General features: G+C 43.5%; 2 protein-coding genes across 3 annotated transcripts in view; both read left to right on the top strand.

Annotated features, from left to right (window-relative positions):
* The first annotated feature begins 2,412 nt into the window (after positions 1 to 2,412).
* Positions 2,413 to 4,940, top strand: LOC130390918 (DNA-(apurinic or apyrimidinic site) endonuclease 2-like). The gene is made up of 6 exons (XM_056601108.1): positions 2,413 to 2,656; positions 2,752 to 2,835; positions 2,938 to 3,118; positions 3,245 to 3,388; positions 3,479 to 3,548; positions 3,673 to 4,940. The coding sequence occupies exons 1-6, from the start codon at positions 2,542 to 2,544 to the stop codon at positions 4,801 to 4,803; spliced, it is 1,725 nt and encodes a 574-aa protein (XP_056457083.1). The 5' UTR covers positions 2,413 to 2,541; the 3' UTR covers positions 4,804 to 4,940.
* A 3,837-nt stretch (positions 4,941 to 8,777) lies between these two features.
* LOC130381416 (sodium-coupled neutral amino acid transporter 3-like) overlaps positions 8,778 to 11,220 on the top strand; it is a 10,754-nt gene continuing 8,311 nt past the window's right edge. Inside the window, exons 1-2 of one of the 2 annotated variants that reach the window (XM_056589053.1) lie at positions 8,778 to 9,125; positions 10,522 to 10,602. In XM_056589053.1, coding sequence (XP_056445028.1) covers positions 10,574 to 10,602 — 29 coding nt within the window. In that variant the 5' untranslated portion in view covers positions 8,778 to 9,125; positions 10,522 to 10,573. The remainder of the gene's footprint in view (positions 9,126 to 10,521; positions 10,603 to 11,220) is intronic. The other variant, XM_056589047.1, reaches the window with a different exon arrangement.

Below are 11,220 nucleotides of genomic sequence, written 5' to 3'. Positions count from 1 at the left end.
CTCAGGCGCCCCCCCTCGCCCAAAGTATACAGAGTATCTCCAGTATGTGTGAACACGTCTGATACTGCTTATCTGCGGTTGTGTGTCGCATGTGTTCATGTGTGAAATACCTTTATATTTCAAGGATTGAACCATAGTCACACAGTAAGGAGAAAAACAATTCAATGGAATATCCCTACTCGGATACAACTCTTGGTCGTCACATCATCTATGCATGTGGTTGTTTTGATAAAAATTTTCCATTACAATACAATAAAAAGAAGAGCATTCTTCTGTTTTGACAAACATGCAAGCCCATCTCCAGTGACTAGATATCACATGCTATTGTCGGGATGTTGACCTCATGAGCACTGAAAACAACCGAACAACTAAACCTTACTATGAATCCGGCGTGTGTCCTGCACTGACTTGTGCTTGTTTTAGAAAACAAAGATCATGTTTCATTTTTTATACGTTTTGATTATTCTCATCTTCAATTGCAAGTCCCTTGTGTGTCTCCAAATGGAATACATGATTTGAAGAGTCATGTAGAACAGGAGATTGATATTAAACTTGCTTATACTAGTCGCAGCATTATGGTCCTTAGTATTACTTATTTCATAGAAGTATTTGTAACTTATAATAAGCGGGTAATAGGCAGATATAATCAAGGAATTTAATGATAATGTAAGCTATGCAATTGTGAAAAAATGCATAGTTTAGTACAGTATCTATTTAGTAAATAAGTAAATCCTAAAAGACAAACCACCAGTGTAAATTCCAAAGATTCTCAATTCAACATAACACATATTGATTACGGAATGCTGAAACATGAGTTCTCTCCGTAGCCATTTGAGTCTTTAATAAATAATTAAGTTCATTACAACAAACGTATTAAATATAATATATGGGGTGTAATGGCCGAGTCTGACTCATCCTACCTCTTTGAGCTGCTGTAGCTCCTGTCTGAGTGCCTCATGCTCTTCCTCCAGCTGCCTGTGCTTGGTCTTTAGGGCAGAGCTTTCCTCCAGCACCACCAGGCCATAGCGGGCCGCCTGCAGCTTCTGATCTGTGGCCTCCTGGAGCTCCAGGGAGAGCCGCAGCACCTCCGCATTCAGATCCCCGCTCCCCATCTCCATTTCAGCCTGCAGCTCTAGAGCCAACTCTGTACCCGAGGACTCCACGTCAGCCTCCAGCATCTCTCTCTTCTGGCCAGCCTCTGGTCGATCCAAGGTTGTATTGATCTCTTCAATACGTAGCTTTCATCACGACACGCTGGGGGTGTCAGAGAAGAAAGAGAGGACTTTAGGTGAACTGCAGTATACACATTCCCACCCTGATAGCTAGTCCAGGATCGCAGCAGAGCACCATTATCCGCAGCAGGACTGCACATGTCCCCAGAAGCTGCAAGATCAAATGGTTCGCTCTCAAGGCCACGGCGTTAAATAAAATATACTCATTGAATAAATCAACCGTTGCGAAGAAGCACGTCACTTGTCGATGCATGTCCTAATCTGAAATAAAATAAATTGCCAGCGTACGTAAAAGAGAATGCGGATACTTAGCTAGCACTGAATGATGTGTTAATGTGCAGGTGCCTCGCAGACAGCGGTTTGAGCACTAGTAATAAATAGTTAACCTTTTTTTTTTTTTATCAAAGAGCAAAAAAACAGTTTGACACACACGACTACACTGACTGGGGTGGGGTCGTAGTCCCGTTGTCTGATCGCCCATTGACCGACGATGGACACACACCGGACTGTCCGAACCAGCACCACAACGGCGCTATTAAAACACCATCTGGGTACTAGCATGAACATCTCTGGCCTCCAGTAAAGTATACACCGAAGCCATTTTAGCAAAACACTCTAGGTATGCTCTGTCCAATGGATGGCTTACATCTCCGTTGTCCAGATCAACATAACACACAACAATGATTCGCTGACGAGATGGTTTATTCACGCGTTAGCTCGCCTGGAAACACCGGATCCAGTTAAGCAAGCTAATCCCGACGGTCACAATTAGCTCCGTTGGCTACTCACCAGTAGATCGTGTTCCGGGGAGCTACCGTATCCACTCGCACAGAAATATGCCGCGAGTTGTGTTTGTTAAACGAAATGTCAATCTGTTACGACCCCCGAGCATCGGCGCCTAAACCAGGCCAGTCCAGAACAAGGCGTCTCTCGTTCTCACCCGGTTCTCCGTTCCCCGGTGGGCTCGAGCGTCAAAGCGCGCGGAAACCGAGCTACTGCTCCCTCTAGCAACGGCACCGGGACACTTCATGGGAATCTCTTTGAATTTTTCCGGGTTTTCACCAACGCGATTTATAGGAATTTAAACATTCTAAACCTGTGATTTGAATATTTTTGTTTTCGTATAAATATGATATTTAGGTATGTATAATACTTTATAATATCGTTCACGTATTGGATTTCCGCTCGTGCTTGTCAGGACTTCCTGTTTACTTCCGTGTACTGTTTGCACCTGGACGGAGTTGAGCGTTGGTGTATTATAAAGAACTTAACGGTAACATGTAAACGTTATTACTGTACTTGATGCACAATGAAGCTCGTCACTTGGAATATCAATGGGATACGAGCTTACAAAGGCGGGATCAAGAAAGCCCTCCAATCATTGAACGCAGATATAATCTGTCTGCAAGAAACTAAAGTGACAAGTAAGTTGAAGATGGAAGGCCAACAACGTGACAGTAGTCCATGCCAAAATAAATACCGTCTGCCTCTTACTGTCTCTTAAAATAACTCTGCACAGGAGACCTGCTTGATGAAAGAACCGCTGTTGTTGAGGGCTACAACTCTTATTTCAGCTTCAGTCGTGGGCGCAGTGGCTATTCAGGTTAATAACATTTAAACACATTTGCCACAAATGACCACCATCCAGCTGCATGTAACTGGTAGTAAAAAATAATAATCGTGAATTATACGTTCATGTGTACAGGGGTTGCTACTTACTGCAAAGACTCTGTTGCTCCGTTTGCTGCTGAGGAAGGTCTCACTGGTTTGCTGACTAACCATGAAGGGGCCGTTGGATGTTACGGGGACCCTATGGAGTTCTGTGATGACGAGTTGCAACTTCTGGATAATGAAGGACGAGCTGTTATTACACAGCATCAATACATGTGAGATATGCCTATGTGCTCTTGGAGGGTTGCCTCAGCACATTTGTGGTGAAAGCTAAAAAGAAAAGGAATCTTTGATTGCATTTCTCTCTATCTCTAATTATATTCTCTATCTTCTTTTCCCAGGTGCAAAAACCAGATACAGAAGGTTACTGTAGTGAATGTTTACTGCCCACGTGCTGATCCTGAGAAGCCGGAACGTAAACAGTTCAAATTGCAGTTCTACAAGTTGCTTCAGAGTCGGGCTGAAGCCATATTGAAGGCTGGAAGGTGACATTCTAGGCTTGTCATTAGTATCTGTGTTTTCACTTGTGAAGCTCAAACTAAAGGTCATCTTTTCTTTCTTTACCTTACCTGCAGCCATGTCATCATCTTAGGAGACGTGAACACATCTCACAGAACCATTGACCACTGTGACCCCAGTGACCTTGTAAGTGACGAACTAGAATTGTGGACGATTGTTACCTCGAAGATTTCCCGAAGCTCGCATTGATGTGTAAGAAATAAAACTGCCCAATTCCTATTGATTTTACCCAGTTTTTTTTGTCATCCAGGATAACTTTGATGAGCACCCTGGAAGAAAATGGCTGAACGTTTTTTTAAGGGCTGAAAGTAAAAGCGAGTCGGGGAGAGAGAACGAGGGATCGTCCACAGATGACGTCCTCAACAACGGCGGGAAATTCATCGATACCTTCCGCTATTTCCATCCGGAGCGCACACATGCCTTCACCTGTTGGAACACGCTCACCGGGGCCCGGCAGACCAATTACGGCACTCGCATTGACTATATATTCGCCGACGTCCAGCTGGCCAAAGAGCAGTTTACAGCAGCGGACATCCTGCCAGAGGTGGAAGGCTCAGACCACTGCCCCGTGTGGGCGAAACTCTGCTGCACACTTTTGGCCAGCCCCAAACTTCCTGCTCTCTGCACCCGCTACCTGCCAGAGTTTGCAGGCAAGCAGCAGAAACTCTCTCACTTTCTGGTGAAGGTGGACCCGAAGTCCATGAGAACTGAGTCCAGGGATTCGCTACCCAGTTCTCAGGAGGCCGGGGAGAAGCGGGAGAATTTAAAGCCGCTAGGAGCAGCGGAGAGCGGTTTGGGAAAGAAAAGGCCTTTGGCACCGGGGTCTGGGACCCCGAAACGGAAGAAGAGCAACGTGACCAAGACCTCAGCCAAGCTGCCACCCCCACAGGGCAGCCTGCTCGCCTTCTTCAAACCCAAGGCTTCGGGTGGAGCTCCGATTCTGAAGGCATCAGAAGCATCCAGCGCGGCTGACCCAAACCCACTTCCCCGATCACAAAAATCACAAATGGTCCAACTCAACCACACCAAAGTGGTCAACGGTGTCTGTGACTCCTCCACGATGCACACCTCCAGCCGCCCTCTAGAGGAGAGTACCGGAGAGACGCTGAGAGAAACCAAGGCCGAACAGCGGATTGCAGAATCCACAGTGGCTCCTAAAGGGCCAAAGGGAGCTTCGCTGGGGTTCTGGAAGTCCGTTCTTCATGGGCCTCCGCCAGCCCCCCCGTGCAAGGTCCACAGAGAGACTAGTGTACTGCGCACCGTCAAGAAGGAAGGACCTAATTTGGGCAGACAGTTTTTCGTTTGTGCCCGACCACAGGGACATGCCTCCAATCCCGAAGCTCGATGTAACTTCTTTGCGTGGGTTGACATGGGGAAGTAGTGTGTCTTCTTTAATGAACAGAGGAACATAAGGACCAGTAGAACAAAGAAGTGTGTATGGAATTAAGCCTTTTTATATCGTTGTGTTTTTGAATGAAGACAAAAAAAAAACTAGCAAATAAAGACATTTATAAAGTTTTTTTCCTAGACTTTTGTCCTTATTATTGCATTGGAACATGAGAGTGGCCATACATTTGAGGAAGCACTCATAATAATTAATTCCTCAGTTGGTTACGTAAATACTATAAACTAAATACCAAATGCCAAATACAGCAAGAATACAGTAACTATGCAGTTACGTTACTTTTGACATGCAATTGAATTGACATTAATAGCTGTAATGAGCAGTTGTGCCCATTGGGTGGTGCTGTTAACGTAGGCATTGCTTTTACGGCTTAAACCATTATGATGGTATGTCGCAATTATTGGAGATACGCCTTTAAAAAATTAGAGCATAATAGCTGTTATTGGTATACTTTCAGGCCCATATAAGCTCCGTCTACTTCCATTCATGATGATGCTGTATACTGCTTGTCTGAGAATACTAGCTGTTATTGGTATACTTTCAGGCCCATATAAGCTCTGTCTACTTCCATTCATGATGATGCTGTATGCTTGTCTGTTACGAAGTGTAATTGGCCCATCAGATATAAACAGGGACATCCTCTGAACCACTAGTACACAGATGTTGTTGAAAATAATGCAAATTGGATCAATCTTCCTTAACCTAAATTTCAAGTATTTATCACAGCATAAACTAGAATTAATGGTGACACAGACGTAGCGAAGCAGTTACAGAAATGTCGCAGGAAGTAAGGGTTATTGGTTTTTGGTGTAGAATATGTAAAAAGTACAGTGCTGTGGGATTGAACAAACAAGGTTTAAATATAAATTAAAATTTAGGCATAAAAAAGCCCTCGCACGAAAATGATTATTTCCTTCACCTCACAAAGGAGACTTTTAGAACAAGAAAAATAAAACATATTTTACTTAATAATGAACAGTTTGATTGACACTGGAGTGTAAGGTTCAGGCCAATCTAAAATAAAATATTTCCAAATAACCTACACCAACAAACACCCTTCAGTGCTACTTCCAGTGTTTTAGGGGGTTTTATAGCCTATTCCTTGTAGGCTCCACAGATCCGGCTTAGCCCGGATAAATTGCCTCTGTGCCTTGATATTTAACAAAGACCGATGGATTCCTCCAGCGGCAGTGTTCCACGCGTGGCTGCCGGTGCTCTGACTCAACAGGAACAGGGAGGGGCTACAGCCATGGTGATATGACAGGATGCAAAAACCAGCCTGAATTTTGTAACTGCCATCTGGAATAAATGCGTTCTTTAACCGTGTCTACGTGTGTGTGTGTGTGTGTGTGTGTGTGTGTGTGTGTGTGTGTGTGTGTGTGTGTGTGTGTGTGTGTGTGTGTGTGTGTGTGTGTGTGTGTGTGTGTGTGTGTGTGTGTGTGTGTGTGTGTGTGTGTGTGTGTGTGTGTGTGTGTGTAAAATACACTGAAGAGACCACTGCATTGAAGGCTTAACGATATTCTGGGTCATTAATTATGTCACCACGTAGGTTACATATTGCTGCACAAACTCTCAGGATCTTATCAAATTTAGGGGCCAGATTAATCGGGACTGTTTGAGAAATAATTCTATAGTTTTTTAGTCTACGTTTGACACGTTCAACGTGGTCACATACGTTTGCGATGCGTCCTGTGGTGAACGCTGACAGGGTGAGCTTCATTTTCCTTTCATACAGGAGGTCTTGGATGACAAACCCCCTGTCTGCCATAACTTCTCACCTGGGCGTAGGCAATCCAGAAAACCTGAATCTGATGTTATGAATTTATCTTGCATCTTCCTCCGTATGCGGGCGAAATGAACATGATGAGCCCACATGATGCAACTGCCACCAAGTATTTGATGGTGTTCTGGACTTTTTAAAACTTTTTTTTTAGATATATATTTTATTTATTTATTATTATTTATTTATATATTGCTGATACTTTTGATAATGTTTTTTTTTTTTTTTTATAGAACTGGGCAACTAGAGGAGGACTGCTCCAAACAAAATGTCATTGTCTTGTACAATGACATAAAGATTATTCTATTCTATTCTATTATTCTGGTGTCCACAGGCAACAAGCCTTTCAAGGGCCACCTCCTTCAACAAGACAAATGTCGAGCTCTTCTTCAGTCGCCTGGGGGTGGCAATAGAAAAGAGCCGCTTCGATGGTTCAGACATTTGGAACATAGACGAGACAGGCGTCACAACTGTGCAGGCACCATCCCGAGAGGTAGCACGCCGGGGGGGCAGGCAGGTTGGAGCCATGACGTCGGGTGAGGAGGCACGTTAGTATCAGTCGCATACGTGCCCATAAGCTCCAGCTACTTGATCGCAGTGTCTTTGGTACATTTAAGAAAATGGTGAATGCGGCCCGTGATGACTGTTGCGGATGAATCCAGGCGAACCAATGACAGTTTACAACATTTCAGGGATCGTGAGGAACGCCGGCCCTACCCACGGCCGCAACGCAAAGAAACATTCAGGCAGGCTTCCAGTGCCCAGGCATATGGCCTTACCATCCGAACATCTTTCAGGACTGTGACTTTGCGCTTTCCCAGGTCACAGATCGTCCTGACCCAGCTGAGGCTCTCCTGCCGCAAGGCTCCTCACCTGCTCACCTTCGCCAGGCTCCTCACCTGCTCACCTGCCACCAGGCTCCTCACCTGCTCACCTGCCGCCAGGCTCTGCTCCTCATCCAGAGATGCCGAGCTCTGGGTCCATCTTAGGACCTTTCAGTCAAACAGCTCACCTGCAAGCTCACCTGCTCCAGGCTCTGTTCCTCCTCCAGAGATGCCGAGCTCTGGGTCCATCGTAGGACCTTTCAGTCAAACAATAATTTGGCCATTTCCGAAAGCAGGCCCAAGAAAAGAAACAGACAAGGGTAGGCGGAAGATACTCCGAAATCTTGACTGATACACCAGTTAAGCTGGCATTGGAAGAGGAGGACCGGCGAAAAGGAAAAAACATCAAAAATAAACTCTTTGGGGGTGAAATAGGAAAGGAGAGGAAGGTCAACAAAACTGCAAACAAAATGGTGAAAGCTCAGAACTCCTCGTCAGAGGAGGAAGAAGATTTTTGTGTGTTCTGCATGGAAACCTTTCGAAATTCCAAATCCAAAGAGGTGTGGGTAAAGTGTGTCCTATGCAGCTATTGGGCCCACCAGTTCTGCCCAATTTTATTTGTCACCATTGTGATTCAGATTAAGGATTTATTTAATTTGTTGTTACCAGAGAACATGTTGCCCTGTTCTAAAAATGTTTCAGTATTTTGTTTGGTGAATCTATTTTCAAAACCTGTTTAAATACGGCATATCAAATGGAGTAACATTGTTTTTTTGCATTTTGTCTACCTTTTACAACCTACCCCAGTAGGTGTTACAACCTACCCTGGCAGTGGGGTAGGTTGTAACAAAGGTATACATTGTATTTGTCATAATCTCACAAAAAAATTTAAATGTAATTCGTTTCTTTCCACCTCAGGCCTATACTTACTTATTCAACTGTCCCAATAGTGTAAAGACAGAATTATAAAATGGACGATTAACACAAACAAAAAAGGAGATCCCGAAAATAGATATATAGGCATACAAAAATAACTATTCTATACAGTTTAGTGTTCATTGCAATGTGCACTTAGGCCTATTGGCTTTCTGGGTCGACGCACTTGCACATGACAACTTTTACGCATGCTCAATGTCAACAGCTTTACCCAGATTCAGATGCGAGCCACCTTAAAAAAACAATTATCTCCTAAGCGTATTAACATCACAGGGACTTAAGGATTTAAACTGTCAATAGTATCCGCCCATACTGTAACAAAACCTAAAATACTCCCCGCTAAGCTCCACCTTTTTACCAGGCGTGTTTTTGTTTGGTAATCGTCTATCGTTACTATGTTCTACTTTTACGCTATAGTTTTTGAGCGTGTGAAATAGCCTACTCCACCCCAACAGACCCCCATCCGCCCCCCTATCGACAGGTATCTGAGGACACAGTATGGGGGCAGCTGTACAAAGGGTTAACAGTAGGGGTGTGACCCTTTCCCGAGCTCTCATCCCTCCTTGTGAGCTGAACTCTCTTCCTTAAGAGACTTCAGAGAGAGCGACAGCCAGGGGATAACCTTACGAGCAGTCTGGCTGACAAGTAGCCGAATTAGAGAGACTTGAACCTATCTTTCCCTTATTATCAACATGAAACCAATTTTGATTTAATAAGGAAAAACACCCTCGTCTCTGTCTACCGCGGTAAGCGAATGTGTGAGTTGTACTGCGTCTCTTAGTGTTGTAGGTGTTAAATGAAAAGCCGACTGTCAATACGGAGTGGTTCTTGCATCATGTGCCATGTGCTTCACATTCGGAGATATCGCTTGTTTCTAATGGGAATAATTGGTCAAGATATACAGTAATAGCGAGGGCTTTTAGGGATTTTTACATTATTTTAAAGATTTGTTTAATAATATAAGGATATTGAACTTTTTTTTTCTTCAGGCCTGAAATACCATCCCCTTTATGGATTATATTGAAACATTCTTGTCCCCACGATTACTCAATAGCAAAGTATGTCATGAATTCAATATTTCAAAAATTATAACCTTTTTTTAACCACTATGTTCTTCTACAATTTCTAAATTATACAACAATCTATTCTATCTATTCTAAATCGTTAATACACACTGTTTTTTGTTAAAATATTAAAAGCTATGTAGTCCAACATGATATCTACAGAATTGTCGACAGTTGAGACGGTCTTTCTGGTTCTATATCCTGGCTGTGGGCCATGGGAATTTCGGTTGCTAAAGAAAGTTACTCTGACCAACTTGACCCAAGGCCATGATGCAGTAGACCAGCCAAACCAGTGTTTAGACTAATTGATACCCTTTACCACAGAGGCCTATTGTTTTTATATCTCTGGGCCAGCACGCAGAGAGACCAGCCACAGACACATTGTAACAAAATCAGTTCAGGACAGTTCAGGGAAGGGCGTAGGAAAATATGAAATTCCAGTTTCATGTGAATGGAGCAGACACAGACAAGTGTACAGTTTTGTCCTGGGGGTCAGACATGAAAGCTTGAGGGCAGCCTGACAAAGAGGAGTGGCTTGTCTCGGGACCAAGAGGTAGCAGAGGGCAGAAGTACACACTCTTCACGAGTTTCTCCATGCCATGCTTTGTCTTGATTCACTGGAGATCAACAATTCCTATACAAACATTTGGTATTTCCTGCCACAACAGTCCCCAATGTAGATAAAAATTCAACTATTGTGATTGTAATATATATTTTGGACCCCTGATGAATATCTAGAGTCTATCTAAAATCTTTGTTGCATCAATATAGAGTGTTATCTGGTTCTGTTGGTTGTGTTTAGAATATGGCCTGATAAAGTCTGAAAGGAAATTTGTCCAAGCACGGCTTTATCACGCTATGTGGACGGTGCAAGAAAGTTTCCACGCTTCAACGATATTTACTTAACGCTTTACGGTCTGTGTGTCAGTAGTTCCTTGCGGTCAGCATGTGGTGAAGCCTAGATCCTATTAGTTTATGAGACGCTAGCATTATTCTAAGTACATAAAGAGACCCCAGCACGTATCTAAAGGGACAGCAGTTAGTTTGCTGAGTTCACCGTCATGTTTCATGTTCCTTCTCCCCATCCAAGGTTGTGACATCCAAGACCCGTAACCATAGTGATCGGATAACCAGGAAGCAGCATGGAGCTTCAGAAGATGAATGGACACGAGTAAGGTTCCCTTATTACATGTATTTATTAATTCACTATATAAGATAAAAACGCTCAAAGGGAAGAAGCATCATCTAGCCAACGACAAACCGAAACTGATCCGATCTGTTCTTTTTAAACATTATTGGTCACTACCTCACAAACACCCTCTTGTGGCACACTTGAGTCCCAATCTGATACTAAACATTCGTACATCATTCCTCATTTGTGCCCCATTGTGTCCATGTTACTTTAATACTTTGTCTCCTTCCTCTTTATTATGAAAGTGGTTTTGGTATTACAATTTGTTATTATTGTTATTAGTGTTATTATTATGAATATTATAACAATTATTATAAGTAGTAATATTAGCAGTAAGAGGAGCAGTAACAGTTACAGGACCAGTACCAGGAGAAGTAGCAGTAGCAGGAGCATTAACAGGAGCAGCAACAGGAGAAGAAGCAGGAGTAGTAGCAGGAGCAGTAACAATAACTGGAGAAGTAACAGGAGCAGGAGCAGTTACAGGAGCAGGAGCAGGAGCAGTAACAGGAGCAGTTACAGTAACAGGAGCAGGAGCAGTAGCAGGAGCAGTTACAGTAACTGGAGCAGTTACAGGAGCAGTTACAGGAGCAGTAACAG

The sequence above is a fragment of the Gadus chalcogrammus genome, chromosome 1 (assembly GCF_026213295.1).
Source record: "Gadus chalcogrammus isolate NIFS_2021 chromosome 1, NIFS_Gcha_1.0, whole genome shotgun sequence".
NCBI lineage: Eukaryota > Metazoa > Chordata > Actinopteri > Gadiformes > Gadidae > Gadus > Gadus chalcogrammus.
This window is presented reverse-complemented; position numbering and strand designations above follow the sequence as displayed.